At 44.3% G+C, this 23,178-nt stretch overlaps 1 protein-coding gene across 1 annotated transcript in view; it reads left to right on the forward strand.

The window, feature by feature from the left end:
• Positions 1-4,629: 4,629 nt before the first annotated feature.
• The window catches only part of EIF2AK3 (eukaryotic translation initiation factor 2 alpha kinase 3), a 41,385-nt gene continuing 22,836 nt past the window's right edge, over positions 4,630-23,178 (forward strand). Inside the window, exons 1-2 of the mRNA XM_052683035.1 lie at positions 4,630-4,977; positions 10,350-10,479. Of these exons, the coding sequence (XP_052538995.1) occupies positions 4,727-4,977; positions 10,350-10,479 (381 nt within the window). The 5' untranslated portion in view covers positions 4,630-4,726. The remainder of the gene's footprint in view (positions 4,978-10,349; positions 10,480-23,178) is intronic.

The raw sequence follows: 23,178 nt of genomic DNA on the forward strand, positions 1-23,178 counted from the left end.
CCCGTGCGGGCTGCAGGCCTGGGCCGAGCCGGCTCACTTCCACTCCTCCTCCTCCTCCTCGCCGTTCTCCTCCTCCTCTTTCGGGAGGCTGGGACTTGTAGTGCGGCGAGCCGCGAACTACAGCTCCCACAATGCATGACAGAGCGCTGTACGGCGGTTTGTCACTGAGGCGGGGGTCGGGGCTCTCCTGTAGGGCGCGTGGAAGCGTTTCCTCCTGGGCCCGCAGCGCCTCAAGGACACGGAGAGGATCCAGAGGAGGGCGTGAGAACGTGCAGAGGATGGAGTGCCTCTGCTATGGAGACAGGCTGGGGGTGTTCAGCCTGAAGGAGAGACTTCACAGCGGCCTTCCAGTGCCTAAAGGACACTCCCTACAGGAGAGATGTTGGAAGGGACCTGAAAGGCCATCGAGTCCAACCTCCCTTCAATGAACAGGGACACCTACAGCTCCATCAGGTGCTCAGAGCCCCGTCCAGCCTGACCTGGGGTGTCTGCAAGGGATCTGCACCACCACATCTCTGGACAACCTGTGCCAGTGCCTCACCACCCATATCATAAAAAAACTTAGGCAGTGACCAAGCAGAACTCACAAGACAGTATAAAACCTGATGGAAGTCTTCTGTCAGGGAGCACATAAACCCAATTTTTTTCTGCTTTTAGGATGGCATCTGCTGAAACAGTTCCTGAGAAAATATCAGGGATGCAGATCAACCTTCAGATGCACTTGCAGCAGCGTTTTCAAACCCGGCAGCCGAGTTAAGACCAAGCGCAGGCATCTCAGTATTAAAAAAAACCTTCTCTGTGCCGTAATCATGGGAGTTGCAGGTACAAGGTCAGAGCACAATGAGCAGAAAACGATCTCTTTTTTATTTGCACAACAGAAAAGCTGCTGTTGACTTAAAAAAAAAAAATTCTATGCATGACTGACTTGTTTTGTTGCCAACCTCTTCAATTCTGCTGTGATTTTTAAAGGCTAGAAACATTTCCTTTTGTTTTCCCTGGGCAGGCACACCAGTCTTTGAACAATGGGGTGTTCTTTCAACAAAGCCTCTATTATCATTACCCAGGCTTATCTGGGTGAATTAAAGCCTTACCTTTCTGTACAGAGCAGGTGACTTGCTATTAAGGGCATGTGACTGCTGCAGGGTGGTTTGGAGGTTTGTTAGCTGGCAACGAACTTTCCTGGTCATTTTATCCCAGTGAGTTATAAATCCAGTGAGCACGAGGCAATCTTTCCCAGAATATTTAACGTATGGTGCTGAGAATTGCTTATGCTCAAAAAAGACCTTTGAGAAGTAGATTTCCCTTAAGTCGACTGACAACCAGCTCTATCTGCAAATGGCTCAAAATCATTTTGTACAAGCCCGTGTTCGTCCCTTGTCAAAGCCTCTCTGGGAGCCAAACTCATCTCTGCTTCAACACAGAGGCAGATGCTTGAACCTGCTTTGTTTGAACAGTTGTTTTCCTTGTCCAACAGGATGTTAACCCTAGCAAAATGCCACACTGAAGAGCAGAGAAGCATGGACTACCAGGCTGGGAGAATGGCTGTATGATTCCAAGTGCTAAATCCTGCCTCTGAGGCTGAAATTACATGTTAGGAAATTACACAGTAGCTGAGATAACAGCTTGTGGTTGACAAAAAGAGAAGATTCTGCTCTTTACTCCCTTCACCCGCCATGCACTTTGGTCCTGGATATACGGATTGCACTGACTCTGGCATGCCCCTGACCCTGTGATGAACTGTTTCACCTTCCACAAAAGCAACAAGAGCAGTTTCTTGCCAGGTAGATGAGGTTGAGCTGGCTCAGCCAAACAACACATAACAACTCTGAATAGGAATGTTATAACTAGCTTAAGATGCTCTGGCTAAGCAGCGTCCACAAAAAGAAGTGTTCCCACCCTCCAGTCTATCCCTTGCCAATTTTTCCTGTTCCTTCTACACGTTGGCAGGAAGCTGCTTTTTCTGAGCAATAAAACAATTAAAAGTTGTTTCCTGACCTTGTGCCTGCATGAGGAAGGCAGCGAGAGCAGCCAGTTGGCAATGGGAAGCTGTGGCAGGAAAAGCCTTGCTTAAAGCTACTACAAAACGCATACTAACTTGAGTGAAATCCTTGTGAAGGTGCAGAGCCTCTGTCAGGTTAGCTGTGTGTCTTGTGCATTTGATAAATGGCATGAAACAGCCAAAAAAGACAGCAAGACCTATGAAGGTAAAACTCCGCCAACACAGAAGAGAAACCATGTGATAGATTGAGCATTTTAAAGCACGTCTAGCTCATCTTTCCAGACAAACTCCTATTCTGGTTGGCAGTAGCTCTCCAAGCCTGTTCCTCCAGTTACATTCCAACAATTGCATTCTTCATACCTAGTTTTTTACCCTGTGAACTCCAATTCAGTGGCATTTCTTCTGTGTAACATCTACTTCTCATCTCTGATTTGACCTGGTGCTTGATTCTATTCTGCCTATGAAAAGATATCAGCAGAGGTGGTGATGCACTAATTACATTATGTGCGTCTTTCTGAGGCTCTGAGGTTTTCTGGGAGAAATGACAGGCTAGAAGCGATCACGCTGCAGCCTACTAATGGCCTTCGGTGCAGGGCAGCCACGAGGTGGCATGCTGAGCTTTCATTGCTGTGCCTCGATGCTCTGAGAGCAAGTCAATCAAGAAAAGCAGGCAGTGGAGTGGAGTTAGGTAAAACGTCATTCCTATTAGCAACCATCCGCCCTGCAAGTGCAAGCTTTGATTTCTAGATAAACGGCTGGTTGGATTTTAAGTTATTGTCATATGATTGAAATAGATCTCTTATGTCACTCAGACTAAGCAGAGCGTGAGTCATGCTTTGCAAAAAGCAGGAAGTTTGGGTTTGTTGACACAAGTTTTTAACATGGATAAAATTATGCAGCTGTATTGCAGCGTTTGGCTTTAAGGATTTCTGAATAAGATTATCAGTGTTTTAGAGAAGTACATTTCCAAGCCAGGAAAATAATAGCTTTTAGATTATGATTGCTATTCCTTATGCTGCAGTGGCAAAGGGGAATGTGGAGAAAAGACTCACTTGTAAACTGTTGGAGCTCCCAAAAACAAAAGACAGCGATGGGGAGACTGCTGATCTGGGATAGGGGGTGGGAACAAATACAAGGCAATGAGTTCATAAGGTGAGGATCGGTAAGGTGCTGGAACAGGCTGCCCAGAGGGGCTGTGGATGCTCCATCCCTGGCGGTGTTCAAGGCCAGGTTGGATGGGGCTCTGGGCAACCTGGTCTGGTATGAAATGTGGAGGTTGATGGCCCTTCGTGTGGCAGGGGGTTGGAGCTTCATGATCCTTGAGGTCCCTTCCAACCTGGGCCAGACCGTGTGATTGCGTGTAATACACGTGGGTGTGGCAGGGACATTTGCACAAGGCTGTTGCTGCCTTAAGCATAATAAACCTTCAAGAACCAGCACAAAGGTAGAAGTTCTGGCTTAATGAAGTATGGATATGTCCTGCAAACGCTTTGGCCGTTCCCATTTTCTTAGCAGGCTGAAGATAAATAGCCAAAATGGAGGAAATGAGAAGTGTTGCTGTAAATGAGAAGTGATGGGAAGCACAGCAGTTATTGGAAGCGAAGCACATCAATAGAAATCTATAGCTGGCAAGGCTGAGCACAGCAGAAACCCCAGAAAGCTCTCCTCCAGGCCCATTACTAGATGAACACGATTAAAACATTGGTAATGATGCATTTATGAACATTTATGGTCTGTGTTTGTGAGGGAGGATATATGGGTGAATTACTTAACAGTGGTGTGGTGAATTTCAGTCCACTGGTAACCAATGAAGCTCCCCCATCTTCTAGGGATGACTGCAGCCCAGAAGGTGGGAAAGAACCTTCATGTTCCTCCTCAGGAAGCCTAGAAAGACCAGGGGAGATTCTAGAAAGCGTCAGGAGTGCCAGGACGGCACGCGCCTTTATGAAGGGCAGCCAATGTGGAGGTAATAACTCCTGCTGGCCAGGCACCAAGAAACGGTGTGTGTGACTCAGTTATAAAGCAATGAACGACACTTTTCATATATATATATATATATATATACTTTTTTTTTTTTTTTGCTTAGAACAGCACGGTACGTTAACTAAGAACTGTAACACAACATCAGTTCAGCACTATTAAACGCCGGCTGTACCGGCACCTCGCGCAGCCCTTCTCCCCTCACACAGAGCGCGTGCACGGCCCCCCCTTCCCGCCCGACCAGTCGCCCCTCCCCGCCCCACGCGCCGAGCTGCGCGCGCCGCTGTCCCCGCCCAGCCGACACGGTAAAAGAGCCACGTCTCCAACCCGGCGGAGGCCGGCCGGGAAGAGGCGGGGCCGCGCAGCCCTGCTCTCCAGTCAGCAACACATGTGGCGCGCCGCCTCCACCAATCCGCGAGCAGCTCGGTGAATCATGCGCTTTCGATTGGCCGCGCGTTGGCAGGGAGGGGAGAGAGCGGCGTGAATCCGATTGGCCCGGCGGCTCTGTTGACAAACACCTCTTCCTCCCACCCTCTCCCTCGACTGCGCCAATGAGAGAGAAGCCGCGAGGGGAGTGACGTGCCGGCTGACCAACGGGCTCGCTCCTCGCCGTGAGGGGCCGGGCGGCGGCGGCGGCAGTGCCGGTACGTGGCGGGCGGGCGGGGCGCCGGGCGCCCATTCCGCAGCGGCGTTTGCGGCGTCGGCAGCGTTCATGCCCTAACGGCTGCCTCGAGGCGGGGCCCCTCCATGCGGGGCCCGCGGTGCCGCAGCGCTCTGGCCGCCCTCACGGTTCTCTTCTTGTTGGGAACGGCGGCGGGCGCTGAGGAAGCTCCGCGTGGCGATGCGGCGCTGGTGGAGGAGGCCGCTTTCGGGCTGGGGGCGGCAGCCGCCGCTCTGCCGGCCGGGTCCGCCGATGTGACGGTGGAAGACGACGTGGCCGCCGCGCCGCTCGGCGAGCAGGAGGCGGAGAGCAGCGGGGAGTCCCGGAGCGGTGGCAGGTGGGCCTGGAGCCGCGCGACCGGGAGCCGGGGTTGGGCTCGGGGTGAGGGCGGCGCGGCCCCGTCCTGCCCTGGGGATGTGCAGCGTGCTTTGTGCCCAACCCTTCTTTCGTTGTGGGGTGGGAGGGAGGAAAGGCGAGTGGGACGGGTTGCCCGATGGCCGACTTTGGGAGCGCAGCACGGGGAAATGCGACCCTTCGTAACCGCTGGCGACCTTAAGCTGCGGCGGGATGCTTTTAATGAATGAGTCAAATGTGGCAGCGTTACTGGGCTGTTCGCTGCCTGTTTGGGAATTGGCTGAGAGCAGATGAGGTGATAAACCGCAGAGTCAAAGTATGACTTAATGCTTCCTTTATTTGAGAGCCCGTTCTAAAAATGAAGAGCTTTCTGTTGGTTGAGCACAGAACTGGCTGCTAACTTTGCATCCTGTTTTGTATAAAGCAAATCGATTTTCCTGTTACCAGCAGGAGCATCTGTTTCTATGTCGAGCCATCCAACTCCTGGCTGTCTTATTACAGCTCTGCTGTACTCGATTTTTAATGTGACCTTAATTTATTTAGCACGAAAAAGTACTGAAAAATGTTTTTTCTGCTTTGTATCTATAGAGTTAAATGGAGGCTCACCAAAGATGCTCAATCTGATCATTTCAGTCTAAGGTTAAATGTAGGGATTCTCTCACTGATCAGTGCACTGGTAAGATTTGCTGCTGCTGAATGATGGGGCAGTAGTATTTGCCTGCATTTCTTTCTTTCATCTGTGTTTGTGAGATGTCTGCTCCCCTCAGCTGATTGTTCTTCGGCTACAAAATATCTGTGTAATGCAATGAGGTCTCAGCATAGGCTGAAAAAAACCCTCACTCTGAACTGTTTTCCCTGTAGGCAAATAACTGTGGTTTTGAGGAATTTCTCTTTCCTAGAAGAAAGTAAAAATGATGGACAAGGGGGAATGGTTTTAAACTGAGGCAGGGGAGGTTTAGGTCAGATATTAGGAGGAAGTTTTTCACACAGAGGCTGGTGAGGCACTGGAACAGGTTGCCCAAGGAGGCTGTGGATGCCCCATCCCTGGAGGCATTCAAGGCCAGGCTGGATGTGGCTCTGGGCAGCCTGGTCTGCTGGTTGGTGACCCTGCACATAGCAGGGGGTTGGAACTGGATGAGCATTGTGGTCCTTTTCAACCCAGGCCATTCTGTGATGGTTAGTGGCTTACCTTGCTCTTTGCTTACAGATAGATAGATTTGAAGTTGGAGCAGACGTTCACAGTTTGACAAATAGCTGCCCCAAATGGCTTTGGAGTCCAAAATTAGGATTGTGTTTTTTCCAACTGAAGCAAGAATAGCAGTAAATATTATACCTAAGCAATGATATGTTCTGCTTTCTTTTACTAACAAAAAGAACTCGTTTGACTAGATGTAGTTCTTTAGTACAGCGAAAGCGAGTGGACAGGCTGAATCGGTGTTCCTCTGTTCTGTTGACATCTTCCTTTACGTCTTGGCCCCTTTCTTCTGTTTGTAGGTAAATATACTTCACTTATGTGAAGTAGAGCAGAGCTGAGTTCAGGCCACCAGAACTCAAAAACTGCTGTTCTTCATGGGACGTAGCTGTGGTTACGAGCCTCAGGAGAGGCCTTTTATAAATGTATGACAAAGTCTTTAAGAGTCTCTTGCATAGTTTTGAGGGGGAACATTGTAACTGTGCTTTAATAATAAATTAGTGAAAGATAAGAGAAAGTGGTAAGGAAATAGATTTTCAGTTAATTGTAGAGACTAATTCTGGATGTGGTGTGTTTGAGGGGGAAGCATTTTTAGATGCTTTGTCATGTTGGAAAGTGAAATCTGACAATATAGTGTTAGTCTATTGGCTGCTGCAGTTGGATATATCTGTGTGCACAGTTATAAGCTTTTGTCTTAGTCCTTCTGCTGGCCACCAGTAAGGACCTAGCAGGGATTTTCTCCTTCTCCATTACCTGGTTCGTAAGGTGCTGTGGAGCTGTAGCTAGAGACAAGGTGAAAGTACAGGAAGTGTATTTTTACTGATGTTTGTTAGTCAGGAGGCTGGTTGATGTGTGCTAGAATCAAGAATACTGCTGTTTCAGATTGGATATTAGGAAAAAATTCTTCTCAGAGTGGTAATGCATTGGCACAGGCTGCCCAGGGAGGTGATGGGGTCATCATTGCTGGAGGTGTTCAAGAACTGTGGAGATGTGCTACTGAGGAACATGGTTGTGGGCAGGGGGATGGGCTGGGGTTGCATTAGATGATCTTTGAGGTCTGTTCCAGCCTTAATGACTCTCTAATCCTGTTTCAACTTCATGCCAATGACTGAATACTCTAACTGCAATCAGCAGCGGCTTGCAGAAAGATGAATAAAACTCAGTCGTTTTAACCTAGGATAAAACTTCGTTTTCTTAACCATGTGCTACTGCTGTGAGTATTTGGCATTGTATGCTACAGTAAGCTTAAGGCAGCACAGTGAGGTGACAGAAAGGAAGTGCTTGCCTGTTTCTAAGCTCTGAGTGAAGCAGTCTCTTGAAGTAGCCACCTAATTGATGTTGTCAGACTGTTAATCTACTGCTTGATCAGAACAGCTGGAAGTTGGGGAAAAATCTTTTTTTCTTGTCACCACTACTTGCTTTTAGTACTCAAAGCAACAAGCAATGGAATCTCACAGAGAGAAATCTGGAAAATCTGACAGTGAGAAAGTATATAACACAAGCATCAGTGTAGACAGGGCACATGTAGATGAACGAGGAGCACTAAACCAAGGGACAGGATATTAACTCACTGGAGTTGATGAGAGATGGAGAGGATAGCACTTAGATTTTAACATATAGAAAAATGCAATAACTAAGGATTTTATTACAAGAGCTAGGAATTGTTAGTGTGTTTTTTGTGACATGCACGAATGCTGTTGGAAATCGAGGTGAAGATGGGACCAGAGATAGAGATGGGTTGGTCCTGGTCCTGTCTCATCACAGTGTTTGTTCGGCAGGTGGAGTTTGGGAAATAAAGTCCACTTGCCAACTGTTAACTGATGGAGCAAATAAAGAGTGCTGCAGCATCCAGAAGGTGTTGGGGGCTTTTGGGGTATGTGGGATATGCCGTAGCCGTTGATTGAAGTAGCTTAATCAAAGAGAATGTGCTGTTGGGGCAGAAGTTCCCTCTGAAGGCTTCTTTTTTGTTTGTTTTTTTTTAAATACTTTCATTTTTAATGGGCTGAACTTAAAACTTAGGTGCAGTTTCATTATGATTTATCTGAGATTTATGGTGTGGGTACGTACTCAAGGACTGCCACGTTGGGTGGCAAGGCTTCAATAATGAGGGCTCTTGGTGGAAGGCTGATATTTACATCTGGTGAGAAAAGATCATATGAAAAGACACAGGCATAAAATACTCCTTACTTAGGGTTAGTGGCAGTGGGAAGAATTAGATAAAGAAAAATTAGCTGGGAAGGGGGCAGATCACCCTGTGATGTTAGAATCTGCCTTTTCTACCTGCTGAGGTTATCTCCACTCCAGCTTTTCTTCCATAACCAACTTCGCAGCTGACCAACGTAAAATTGAAATAGAACCACTTGGAATAATATTTTTTTGCAGTGCCAGAGAGCTTCAGACGAATTGTTTTGCAGTAAAACGTTCAGATTCTATTCAGTGTGTGTCCAAGGCCTTTAAGGCACATGTTTACAGTGCTTGAGAGCAGTCTCCTGCAGTCCGGTTTATTATTAACCCAATCTTGATTTCTGCATGGTTGTAATAATTACGTGTACTTGGTTTATACAAACACACATATTCCACTGTTCAAATATTTGCACATCTGACACTTTTCTTTAAGAAGATTATGGAAGAATGTGTTGCTTGGCTGCCTTTGGAAATAAGGGCTGCAATTATTTTTGCTACAGGTTGAAGATGTACTCAGTTGCTCCTATACTCACCTGTACAAGCATTTCCACCCCCTCCCACCCACCTTCCAATCTGTCTGTCAGGCTTACTTGCACAGTTGCTCATTCTCATTGAGACCAATGTCTATGAAGAGTCCTTCTGGGTCACTAAATCCCTCTGCCCTCAGTACACGCTGTCTGTAAAGAGATCAGACCCCACTCCCACTGCTTGTGAAAGTCGGTCAGCTTGCAGGGAGCCAAAACTGCCTAACGTCCCTGGCTTTTTCTGGTCAGAGCACAAGTTTCAAGGAAATAAAGAGGCAGTTCAGAATTGCTTCAGCAGTGTTCTATCTCTGGGCGTTCTCTACCTGTGAATTCTGTTGTTGTGTGTATGTATTTGGTTTGGTTTTAGTTGATGCTTGAATTCTGTCCCGATCAGGATGGCTTGTTCTAATTGCACTGCAACCTAGGAGAATCGATAAGCTTCAGGCACTGTAGAAACCAGCAGCTCTCTTGCTGTTGCCATGCATTTCCAGATAGGCTACTTAAAGCTTAAGTGGCGTAAGTCAATTTGCTTGCTTTGTTGTCTGTAGTGGCTGGAGATTTCTAGCATCGTGTTTGTCTTGGGTGAGACTTCTTTGTTTTAGGATGCATAAATCTCCCCCAGGATTTCCTTGTTTCATCCAGAAGTACTTAAAACTTAGTTGTGGCTTAACTTTTTATTCGACATACTGATTTACTTGGTTTATTATTACTGATTTTGTTTGATTTGAAAGGATGAAGAAAGGTTGAGGGAACTGGGCTTGTTCCCTCGTTGTGTCCTTCCAGTACTTTAAGGGAGCTTATGAACAGGAGGGGGAAAGGCTCTTCACAAGGATAGATAGTGATAGGACAAGGGGGAATGGTTTTAAACTGAGGCAGGGGAGGTTTAGGTCAGATATTAGGAGGAAGTTTTTCACACAGAGGCTGGTGAGGCACTGGAACAGGTTGCCCAAGGAGGCTGTGGATGCCCCATCCCTGAGGCATCCAAGGCCAGGCTGGATGTGGCTCTGGGCAGCCTGGTCTGCTGGTTGGTGACCCTGCACACAGCAGGGGGTTGGAACTGGATGATCATTGTGGTCCTTTTCAACCCAGGCCATTCTATGATTCTTTGACATGTTAAAGTTCTCTGTGAAATCAATTGGATCTATACAGTTCATAACTACTTTAAAAGATGCCATCCTGTATTGTTGTGGTATCACATGTGTGTAGGACCAAGAAATCAGCTATCTCCCTTGGAAATGAACTCTGAGAGTGTCTTATAGCATATAAGCCTGTTGCTGAGTATCAAAACAGTTTATATTTTCTCTTCTTGTTGGTCAGGGTAGAACAAAATGCTGGGTTTTTTTGGCACGTGTCAGCATAGATTTATACTTAATGCAGTGGGGTTCCAACTTCAGAAAACTTCTGATTTCAGCTACCTGTTGCTGAGGTTTTGACTCTGGGTGTTTCCACTTGCAGATCTTTAGTAATTATCAGCACTTTGGATGGGCGAATTGCTGCGCTGGATCCTGAGAATAGTGGAAGAAAACAATGGGACCTGGATGTGGGATCAGGTTCTCTGGTGTCATCCAGCCTCAGTAAACCAGAGGTAAGGCTTGATCTTTCTCCTGACTGTCTTCTGAAACAGAATTGTCAGTGATTAATTGAATGCCATTTCTTCTATATCTAATATCTATTAAATAATGCAGCAAAACTAGTATGGACAAAGTTTGACAGCTGGTCTCAAACTTATTTTTGTGAGGCTTACATCATGTTGCTGTTTCAAACTTGAGTGGGTCCTACTATTGGCAGGGTTGGTAACTATCAAGCGAGATGATGTAACTGGGTTTGGGGATTGTGTGCTGTTGCTGACTGGAAACAAGTTACTTGAAATTTGAATGGAACAGAAAGATCATCTGCTTTGTGTTACTGGAGTATGTTTTGGCAAGTCCTGTCACTTTTTTTCTTTCCTCTCAACAAAAGCAAAAGTCCTTGTGACTTAACAAATGAACAAAAGATTGTTTCTTATACTAGATAAGCAGGCTGCCTATGAAATAGAATGTATTAGCAATGAAATAGAATGTATTAGTGATGAAATGGAGCACTGAAGGTCACGCTGAAGGACTTAGTGGGGGAGGGTTGCATCATTTCTTGCAGATAAGCTGTAACAGGGAAATTTAGGGAGTTAAATTTCTTGTTTGGTGCCATTTCCTCCGTCAGTGGTTGTATTTCCACTGGTTTTGAATTCATTTAAGCTAGAAATTAGGAGAAGTTTTCTTGCTTTTTTCTTCCTACATTGACGAAATGATCCATGATTTGATACTGAGCTCTCCTAGATTTAGGAGAAGTAAAAACACCAACTATGAGGTGGTTTGTGGTGCTGACAAAATGCTTGGTCCTTCACTGTCACAGATGGTTGAAGTTGATAACCAGTCCTATACCATACTTGTACATGATGAACAGCAAAGAATGAAAATTGAGTGATGGTTATTCAGACTGCAGAGTGTGATTGCTTGTGGCTCCCTTTTACATCTACGTGACCTCTGTTGAAAGGTTTGGTTTGATGCTGTGGGTGAGAGCTGATAATAAGCAGCTCAGGCTGACTGCAAAACTGAAGTGAATGTTGACCCGTGTTCCCTTGTTTCTGATAGACTTGTATTTCCAGATGCAATCTTTTGATGCTTGTTCAGGTATATTTTTGTATTTATATTCTTTTGTAAAAGAAACACTGTGGGAAAGAAGAACTTTTTCAAACTTTTCCTACAGCACAACTGAAAAGAATATGAAGGCTATAATGAGCTTGGTAAGGAAGGTGTCCAGTAGGAACTGTCATCTTCACAGATATCTTTTGTACTAGGAACTTGAAATATTGGCCTGATACCAGTTGCTGTGAACAGTTTCAGATTAGGAACAGAAATAGAACCACCACATATAAAACAAACATTTGTAATCTATACAAAGAAAATAATTTTTCATTACAAACTAAAACATGAGCCCAGGTTCAAGATATTCAGATACCAAGAATTCTGGCATGTAGTACTGGATGAGTTTTCTTACAAATCTCTGTTTTTGTGTCTAAACTGGTTGGAGTTTTGATCTTACAGTGTGGTGTGACTTCAGAAACTGAAGGTGGATGCCTGAACAGCAGGAATTGTACTTTGTTCATGCACTGTTTAGTTCAATTGTCTGACTGCAAGTTAGTAAGTTAGGGGAATCCCTAAATTACAGTTTGAATGTTATGTATATGGGAAATGTTCTGAGAGGCTTTCAAACTGTTTCATTTCTACATCTGTGGCCAAAGGCACCGATGGCTTTTGGCAGTTAACGTGGAGAGGTAACTGATAAAAGTAAAAGGAAGTAACGGTTCATTCTGACCTTTTAGAAGCTGTTAAGAATTATGAATGTAGGCCTTTTAGAACAGCCTTTGTTGAGACATAAAGCTTATCAAAAACTTAAGTAATGAGCATTCCACATTAACTACATTAAGATGCCTCAGTATTTAAACACCAGTATTCAGCTGAAAGATTTCATAGTGAATTTAGGGACTATCTGAAGTTGGCTTCATTAGTGTTGTTGGGCCATCTGTATTTTGAGTCAGCATATTAAATTCCCCAGGCTCTCACTGTCTTCTCTCCACTTCGGTGTTTCTGTTCTGTGTGGGCACGTGGCATTTTACCCCAAGTAATTACTTTTTCTTTCTCTTCCAGCATTTTTGAGGTATAAAGTTCTCCCTGCTTACAACCAGAATATTATCTTCCACATAAACTAGCGTAATTATGTACATTGTTTATCTACACCTTGCTAGGAACGGCAGGTGGCAAATTCCTTCTGCATTACATTTGGAGTGTTACTGTGTTCCTTCAGAACGAGGAGTGTGTGCTGCTGTGTCTGGGTTCTTTTTTACTCTTGTAAAACTTGCATCAATTTTGGGTGAGAGCGCAATCAATTCCAAGTCCTGGTGCCAAAGTATCAAATCCATTTCTAAATGTGCTTTAAGAGACATGAAGAATTCAATCTTTAATTGTTTAATAAAACTGCAGTTACTGCCTTTGCTTGCTTGCAAAGTGTTAACTTGTCTATTTGGAGCTTGTGTGTTAATTAGGAAAGCAAGAGAGTAAGATTTCAAATGTTCCAGCAGCTCTGTCAAACACTTCAGATCTTGAAACTATTTCTTAAGATGCCGACAAAAAGAGTTGTTCATCATTTGTCGTGTGAACAGATCAATTAGAAAGGAAAGTCTGCTGAACTACTGATTGTTTGTCTGGGTAACTAAAATAGTAAAATTCTTTGTCTCAAAGCTCCAGTGTACACAACCATGGTCAGTGTGCCAATGCTGAAAATGTATGAGATTGCATTTCAGCCTTGTGCATCAAAACTTCAGCTGCTGTTAAAATGAAAAGCCATTCTCTCCAAGCTGCGTGTTGCACGGTCGTTACCTGCACGTGAAGATTGCCTGCTGATGTTCAGGGTGAGGTCATTGAAGCTTACCTTTCCCACAAGTGAACTTAATTTGAATGAAAAACATTTACTCTTTAAATTTAAACTTTTTATTGAATGCACCATCTGTAGTTAGAACACATTTTGGAGAGTCGACCTGTTAAAATTAGAGCTGCCTCTCAAGCAATGGAAGTGGTTTATAACACACTGTTACGAGACTGTTGTCATGTACTAACAAGGGCAATGTGTTCTCTTATTTGCATAGCTTCATGCTGAATTGCTTAATGGCATTCTGTCTCTTTCATGTATTCTCTGTTACACAAGGAGAATTAATGTAAGCTTGGCAGTGCGTTCAAATGACCAGCCAGTAGAGGTGAGCATGACAAAGGGAGGCTGGAGAACGGGTGACAGGAGGCAGGCTAAAAGGTAGATCATCTGTAAAGATACTGCTGTGGAAAAGCTGGTGGCTTTTCTCCTGGTGTAAGAAAGAGAAAAAGCAAGTAGCATGCTCCATTGTGGTGCTGTGACAGTAACAGCTTAAAGATTCATGACTCTTTTTTTCTTTGCTGTCGGGAATACTGCAGGGAGTTCAGCCCGGCAGAGTGGCACCAATTGTATTTTCAGTGGTCCAGGTAGAGGGTATATGGGAATGTACTCAATAAAAGTAACTGCCCTGGTCATAATTCTGTTGCTATGGACTCATCCCCAAGTAAGAACTGCATTTTTTTTTTTTTATTGGAGAGATTTGAGACTATGGAACAAAAAGCATTTGAGTCCATGGATGTGACATTGTAGGAGCCATAATAAACATGCCACCATACGCTGGAAAAATGGAGGTTTGTATACTATAGCAAAATTCACCTACACCCTTATCACTCTAAAAGTTCATAGTGAAGCCACACCAAACAAGATTTGCTACCAATTCAAGGAACTGTGAGATCTTTTTTTGGTCATAAGTGCCAGAGTTTTTTTGTTTGTTTTTGCAGTATAGCCTGGGATTTCCTTCAGAGAAATGCAAAGATGCAAAAATGTTTTACTCTGGTCAGCACGAATCTATTTGTATTGTATGCAAAGTGGGTCTGTAGATATCTTCAGCAGTCTGTTCCTTTTTTTCTCCTTTGGAGTACAAGGCTGCTGCTTAGAGCAGGCAGTTGTGAAACAATTTCAAGGTCTCCAAATCTCTGCTAGCATTTAATATGCAATATAAATGTTTTGGGGTTTGTTTGTTTGTTTGTTGCTTTAACTGTGTTATAAACATGTAGAATTTTCAGTGCTTTGGTTCCCTAAAAGAAAAGGAATGAGAATTTCTGCTGCAAAGCCAGTCACTTTCAGGTGCTAACTGCCTGGACTTTGCTACACATTGGATGAAGCATCTGCTGCACCCAGTCCTGGACAGAGAGGGATGTGAGTTATCCTGGGTTGCTTTGGGAACACGGGCGAAGATTCAGCCTCACTCCTCCTTTGACCTCTTACAGAAGAAATTGCCAAACCCTCAGTGCAGCAGGTCAGGGCAAGATGAGAGGTCAGCGTGCCCTCTGGGGTCCTGGCTTTTGATTTGTGGATTTTCTTCTGTGTGCCCTCGCAGAGGTTGGGAGTGGGTGAATAATTTGACTGTCTCTTTGAAAGAGAAATCTTGTGACATCAGCTGCAGGAAAATCACACCCATCGCTTACAGCATCCCTGCAGCAGCATTTTATTAACCTGATTTAAAATGAGGTTTTTTGTTTGGCCCGTCGCTTTCTAGTTTAGTTAGTTTTTAATTAAGTCACTTTCTGTAAATATCATCCAATGGGAAGCTGAGATGTGTTTTTTGGGTATGGGTGGGGAATACTTCGCTGTCAGTCATGCAGTAAAGCTTGTTTGAGTGCTTTCACTTAAAGGGTTATTACAGCAGCTTTTGACTACAGTGTTGAATATTCCGAATTTCTATCAAACCTGCACAAATCTTCCCTGTTGCTCCTAGCAGTCACTGGGTAAAATAAAAGGAGATACGATCCAGTCTACAAGAGCACTGAGAAAATGGCTGTCTCGGCTCTCGCTTTTTGCCTTACAAGCAAGTTGTTCTGCCTGGCTCACTAGGGTTAATCTTAACTTTTAATGTATTCGTGCATCTTAAAACATCTGGCACAGGACACGTCAGCAGCAGAGGCAATCTGTTCTGCTTGGCACTTGGCTTTGTGCACAATTCAGGCTGCTTGCAGGAGCAAATGCTGTGCAGCGAGGTCTGTCTGCCATCCGCAGAGAAGAAGTTGGTCTTACGCTTCAGAGTATGTGCAAAACTCTCAAAAGCAGAACTTTACTCTGGAAGGGGAAGAATAAAAATGTTTAAAATTTCTAGTGGTGCTGCGAAATTATTTTCCAGCTGTTCTATGCTGTAGCCAGGTGCAAAGCCCCAGATTGCCACTCAGTTCGAGTAGACAGAGTGCGTAAAATGATTGACTTGTTATTGAGGCATGTAACTTGGAGGAATCCTATTTCCTGACAGGTAAAGTGATATACTTGTAATTGTCTGGAAATGCATATTAGTAGAGCTCCTCATGTCCTGTAGTTCTTCCTTGTTTTTTGTATACTGCTGGGGTAGATGCAGGACCACCAAATGCTTCTGTTGCTGGAGATGTCATTCCTCTGGAGGAAGGCATAAGCCAATTGTCCATTATACATCTTGTCTGTAATAGAAATGGAATTAAACTATCCTGAATGAAACACAAGATGTGGGGACTGATAACAGTGTTGTTGAGGGTTAGACGTGGTTGGTTTATAACTGAATATTGTGTGGTAAGAGGTCCTGTGTCAGGTTATCAGCTGCCATCTCTATTCCTCTGCAGGGGAAGGAAATGTGATCCTACACTGCTTGAGGGCACAGAGAGATATTAGAGTCTTAAATGGTCCTGGAAAAGCTCATAATGAATGAGAAGTGAGTGTCCAGAATTGTACTTCAAAGGAAGATAAATTCTAATTGCAATTGAGACAGAAAAGGCTTATTAGGGCTATCAAGGGGAGTGGAGCCTGTGTTTTACAAGAAGAGAATAGATGTGACTGCTCTTTAACTACACAGATGTATTATGATTACTGATGACCCAGACAGTTCTTTTTATTTTGCTGGCAACATGCAAGGTGCATTTGGCAGTAAAGCAGTGAATGCTTTGCAGCCTTGCTGCCTGTTGCTGAGTGTAGGTCTTTGCTGGTTTCTGGGTGAAATTAAAATGATAATTCTCCTGGCAGTCATTTTTCTAATATTTAGTGGACAAAATTTCATTAGCAAAAGATAAATTATTTTTAAGTATCTGCACGGCTAGAAGTTGTGCTGTTGTAGGAACTTGTTAAGGGGAATTGCTAATTGACACTTGAGCAAAATTAGGGATTAATGTGCTGCAGCAGCATGTGTTTTGGTTGGGTGACAAGTAGATCTGTTGCTTAGAAGAGTGGCCTTGTGCTGTTTTGATAAATACATCCTCAAATACAATAATCTAAGTTTAATGACTTATGCAATTAAAAAAAAAAAAAAGGGCTTCCTATAACAGCAGCTTGGTGGCTTTTTTGCTGACACTTAAAGTAGTTAGCACTGATGAAGCTCTGATAAAGTGCTGACATGTGTCTCTAACTTGTGCTGTAACAATGTCTGAGGGGGAGGGGGTGCAACTGTTCCAGGGCATGTGGGGAGCTGAAATAACGAGGTGTTATGGCTGGTGTGATATCAGAGCACTCAGCCCTAATTCTCACAATGCTCTTCCTTGAGCACTGCCAGCGAAGTTTTCCCTGACAGTCACTCAGGCAGGGTTAATGGTTATGGCCAACTTTCATCTGTTATGCTGACAGGCGTGGTCAAAATGTATTGCAGCAAATCTTGAAAAGGTCCTTTATCATCATCTTGCTGTCTCTGTTTAGTTATCTTTGTAGTAGCCTTTAATTTAATTACATATGGTACACTGCATGTTTTGTATTGGTTGTTAAGCAGCTCCAGTGTTCTCTGTTTTGAAATGGGTTGGCTCTAGTGGTGCCTAGGCAAACACTCATTTCAGAACAGCGTGAATGACTTGGGTACTTGGAACCTAGCTGTCCAAAATGCAACAAAGTGATTGATTCTGCCCTGCACTGCTTTTGAACTTCTGGCCTGTAACTTTATCTGTAAAAGGAAGTGCTTGTTTCAAACGTTAAACATTTCAGACAGTTCAGCAAATCATTCCTTTAACAGCACAGCTGCTGCTATCCCATTTCCAAAATTTCATCTGGACTTTACTCTCCATGCACAGGTAACTTTGTTAATCTTTCAAGATCCCTGCATGTTTCATGCTTTCTGTCCTTTAACTTCACTACAACCTTTGTGTTCTTGAAGAAAGAGGATGCATTTGCAATTTTTGTTGTTCTCCTTTATTGGGATCTATTTTCTCATAGGAATTGCTCTGTGGCTCCGTCTTCCCCTAACCTTGGGACTTTGTGTCCTTATCTAAAAGACCCTGTCCAGGCAGGACCAGGGAAGAAGCACAGCCAGCCTGGCAGAGATCATCTTAAATCCTGGACTGCTGAAGTGATGTGGGTCGTGTTACTGCTCATCTCTTAAGTGAAGCATCTTGCTTAGCTTCTTACTGATGCTATAAGAGCCCATTAGTGATAGGACAAGGGGGAATGGTTTTAAAATGAGACAGGGAAGGTTTAGGTTAGATATTGGGATGTTAGATAGGAGGAAGTTGTTCATGCAGAGGGTGGTGACACACTGGAACAGGTTGCCCAAGGAGGCTGTGGATGCCCCATCCCTGGAGGCATTCAAGGCCAGGCTGGATGTGGCTCTGGGCAGCGTGGTCTGCTGGTTGGTGACCCTGCACATAGCAGGGGGTTGGAAGTGGATGAGCATTGTGGTCCTTTTCAACCCAGGCCATTCTATGATAGTCCTGCATGCTGAAGAGGAGTTAAAACATCTTCAGACATCCCAGTATTGGAACAATACCAGTTTTGACATAATGACTAATGACCTTCCGTACAGTGCCTGCTTCTCTAGGTGAAAGGTTTGGCATAATCTTCATTTTCCTCACTGACCTTTTCCTCTACATGCTGTTGGTTTCAGTGACCTCAGGGGGTAGACTCAGTAGCAGCAGCTCCAGAGTGCTTTAGAAAGGACCACTCTGAACTTCCAGAATACTATTGAAGTCTTTTTTTTTTTTTTTTTTTTTTTTTAAACAAAACTTAGTGTTAAAGAGAGGGGGATGGAATAATGTCAAAATAAAATCTTTCTTAAAGTACTGTGCGCTTTTTTTTTTATTATTATTATTAAGGAGAACAGTTTTTTTAAAAGTCTGTTACCATGGCAGCAAAGCAGGCTGGCATCTCTGCAGTCAAAATCCCAAGCCTTGTTTGACTGTGATTAAAGTAACAGCGGTATTTTAGTTTGCTGCTCTTCAGAAGAGGGATCTGATTGCACAACACAGTGTTGGAGAACTGATCTCTTTTGAAGCCAAGGCAGTCTAGTTAACATGCTGCAGTTCCTGTTTCACTGCATGGCTGCTCAAGGGAGGGCAGAGGACAGAGTAGCACTAATTCTTTTAATGGCTAACTTGAGCCAAATGCAATACTGTACCCCGGTGCTGGCAAGGAATGTTTTAATTCTCAAGCTGCTCTGCTGCTGTCATATATTACTGTTAGCGCTGCTCCAGCGTAGAAAGCAGTTTTGTAAGCTGCAAGGGTCCTGACACTCAATCAGGTTTTAAGATCTGAAGTGTAGAATTATGCTGGAGATACCAAACACAGTCATTTAATAAAGTTCACAGAATCACAGAAATGTAGGGGTTGGAAGGGACCTCCAGAGATCATCGAGTCCAACCCCCCTGCCAAAGCAGGTTCCCTACAGCAGGTCGCACAGGTAGGCATCCAGACAGGTCTTGAACATCTCCAGAGAAGGAGACTCCACCACTTCCCTGGGCAGCCTGTTCCAGTGCTCCGTCACCTCACTGTAAAGAAGTTCTTGTGCACATTTGTGCAGAACTTCCTATGCTGCAGTTTCCAGCCGTTTCCCCTTGTCCTGTCTCCACTCACCACTAAAAAGAGTCCGGCCTCGCCATTCTGCCCCCCACACCTTAGATATTTATAGACCTGGATCAGGTCCCCTCTCAGTCTTCTTTTCTCAATGCTGAACAGACCCAGTTCACTCATAGCAGAGATGCTCCAGGCCCTTCACCATCTTTGTGGCCCTCCGCTGGACTCTTTCCAAGAGATCCTTGTCTTTTTTGTACTGGGGAGCCCAGAACTGGACACAGTACTCCAGATGAGGCCTCACCAGGGCAGAGTAGAGGGGGAGGATTACCTCCCTCGACCTGCTGGCCACGCTCTTTTTAATGCACCCCAGGATGCCATTGACCCTCTTGGCCACAAGGGCACACTGCTGGCTCATGGCCAACCTGTCATACACCAGGACACCCGAGTCCCTCTCTGCAGAGCTCCCCTCCAGCAGCTCATCCCCCATCCTGTACCGGTTCATGCAATTATTCCTCCCCAGATGCGAGACTCTACACTTGCTTTTGTTAAACCTCATCCGGTTTTTTTCTGCCCAGCTCTCCAGCCTGTCCAGGTCTTGCTGAATGGCAGCACAGCCTTCAGGCATGTCAGCCAATCCTCCCAACTTCGTATCATCAGCAAACTTGCTGAGGGTGAAGTTGTTGGAAGTATGTTGTAGATGTTGCTTTGAGGAAAGAGGAGGGGGAAAAAAAAAGGAGTTTCCAAACAGTTTTGCTACTATTCATCTAGGCACAGGCTTATAGCATTGCTTCTGCTCTGTGGCTGTACTCTGCACTAATCATACGTGAAACACAGGACCTTGAAAGTTAAGTCCATGTCTTGGTCTAATCTTTTCTAAGCAATGGAAGATGAAACAGACTCTATCAGTTAGTGGAGTATAAGACATGGTGGAGAAAGAAGAAAAAAATGTATTAAAACTACTTTCATATGGATCTTACTATGGGCAGGAGCAGAGGAGCAGATTTGGACATTTCATTAATCCTGTGAACTCCTGTTTCTGGGTGAACCACAGTTATAAAAGTCATCCTGAGGTTTTAAAATCACATATGCTCACTAATCCTATGCAAAGCTGGTGTGCCTTTTCACTGTATCACAGTCTGACTGAGATGAAACCTACTTCCTCAACTACTCTGATGTGCTGCTTGGGCATAGGCTGCCTTCAGAGCAGGAAGGTCTTATGATGCCTCCCCACACTGCAGCAGCAAATACTGATATATCAGAGTTTAGGTGCAACCTTTCTCAGTGCACTGGTCTTGAAGATGTTTTCAGTGTGTATGCTATTTAACAGAAATAGGATGCTGTTAGGAGCAGATACATGCTTTGCAAACAGCTGCTATGCAGAAATAGGTAACTCTTATAAGAAAGTGTGAAGAAAAGTGTGTCCTTATTCTGGCTGGTCCCTTCACAACAGTGTATTTCTGTTTGAATAGGGTTTGCCTGTTAGTAATGCTGTTGTCTTTGTGTAACCTGTGCTGCAGCAACCAGCAGGGACTCTGAAGGGAAAATGTGCATCAGCCATCCTGAAACCCAGGCTGAGGAGCAGAAATGAGCTTTCCTATTGGAAGAAAGAAATTAACCAGTGTATCTGTGCAGATACCTCCTAGCATGTGAATTGAAAAGGTGGTTAATAAATCAGTTCCAGACAAACCTGAGCTAGGTGCATTGTAAGGCCATGCCCTGTGTGAGACCTGAAAAACTGTAGAAGCTTAGTATAGAGGTAACCTTACTGTACATGCCTGCAGTTTCTTTTTATACGTGGGATGTGAAGCGATTGCTTTTTCTTTCCCTGATTTGTGTAGCTGCTTCTTTCCAGCCTTTATAATGAAAATGCTAATATTCTCTCCTAATATGTTCCCTGGATGAATTTTAAAGGAGTTTAAAAGACACAGTTCTCACTGAAGTAGCTCTAAGAGCACACCTGATGTTGGCTTTGATCTTGTTTGTTACAGTAATCTTACTGTAGATGCAATCACAGAGACAAGAATTGGAACCGTTATTTAAGGTCATATAGCTTAGTTAATTAGTAACTGTACTGAAGCTCTTACAGCAATGGTAGTTTATGATCAGAGTAAGGTTTGAAATCCACAAGCTGAAGTGTTGGAAAAACAAATGCATTCTGCTTCTTATTCTAAGGAAGGTATTTTACCTCTGATGAGTTATTCCCTTGGAGCTGCTGGGAAGTCTAGCACGTCTGATAGCAGTATTGACTGTTTTGGCATCACGTTTTTTTCAGATGTCTGCATTTTATATGGTAAGGATGGCTAGGTATGGAAATGAATGTTACGCTTGCTGTTAAACAGCTCGTGGAAGCTTTTTGATCTCTGTTTACATGACCTTATTTTTTTCTTCCTTACAATAAATCAGCAGCTTTCTCCCTGCGCCGGTTCAACCTGGCATGGGAACTCTCATGCAGCGCCCTCCTTTCCAGTAAAAAGTCTAGACAGCAAATTCCCTGGTAGCGTATGCCATTTCGGATCGTTATGCCTTTTTGCTTTTTGTGAAGGCTTTTTAGAAACTGCATTACCTCACCCGTCGGCCTGGAGATTGAGCAGCCCGCGTTGCTGATAGGCCTGCAGCACCCTGCGCCCAGCCAATGGACAACTTGAGCTTCAAACTCTTAATGAGCAAAAAGAGCAGCGTCTCGTTTAGGGCTCCATAGTTAATGTGTTGGGTTTTTTTGTTTGTTTGTTTGTTTTTGCTTTTTTTTGTTTTAAAGTGTTACTTCTGAAAGACAAGCTACTTAACAATTATGTGCCATATTGCTGACCAGTGAAGCTGAACAAATAGCTATTTACATTGACAGATCAGAGGAATGTGTAAGTGCATCGTGGTAACCTACATTTTCTGTGCCAAGAGATTTGCAGCTGACTGCCTGGGTGACTCACTCTTTGGATTAGGAGATGAGGTAATGCTTTTGAGATACAGGGTGATGTCATTCCTTTACCTGAGCTGCATGCCGATGCTAGCTGCTATACTTTCAAGGAAAGTCCCTTTGCTGATTCTGATTTACTAGAGCTGTACAACTCTGAGGAATTGATACTGTTTCTGTGCTCCTAAAGCCTCTGCATGTAGAACCACATTTGTGTGCCCACAGATGCCCTTCTGTTATATGGATATATCTGCACCTGCAAGTATACACGTTTGCATACCAGTTCCCTTACTTGAATAAAGCTGTTTTAGCGATAAAGGAGCTTTGTGTAATCAGATACAATCCCCACTTCTGCCATGTCACACGTTCCCATTAATAGAAAGATTCATCTTAGAAGGTGAAGTTGTTTTTTGCTTCTGTTAATCCGGTTGGAGCTTTCTATGAAATACCTTGTTTGTGATGGATGTTAACCAGAATATCTATTTACACTTATCCATGGTCAGTTTAACCCCATCTGTTCCTCCTCTCTTTGTCCTTCAGTGCTGTGACTCTTTCTGCTGCCTGTACTTGCTGCTCTGATGTGTTCACCAGCAGCAGCTGTGCCTTTTCTCAGCCTTTATTTCCAATGTCACACAGGACACACTGCTCCCGTGGGCACATTCCCAAGGTTGGGAGCATGGGCAGGTGATCAGCAGAGCTAACCAGAGCAGTCTCATCTGTTATCTGTGGCTGCTGAGGACCAAGGCTGTAACAGATGAGCAGCTACCATTGGAAAATTTCTGAAGGCATACAAGGCATGACCTGATTTGACTCATATCTTGGGAGCATACAAACAAGTGCTGCTAAGCGAGCTTATTCTGTACTGGGGGTTTGGGTGTGTTGTTCCCAGAAATGGCCAACATTTTTTGCCAATTTGAGGAAAATTTTCCCAGAATTACTGCTGGAGCCTTGGACAGAGAGCTTCAAAATGAGAGAAATGCTCAGAGTGCCATGTGTCAT

Source organism: Tympanuchus pallidicinctus, unplaced genomic scaffold (assembly GCF_026119805.1).
Source record: "Tympanuchus pallidicinctus isolate F22 unplaced genomic scaffold, pur_lepc_1.0 scaffold2, whole genome shotgun sequence".
Taxonomy (NCBI): Eukaryota; Metazoa; Chordata; class Aves; order Galliformes; family Phasianidae; genus Tympanuchus; species Tympanuchus pallidicinctus.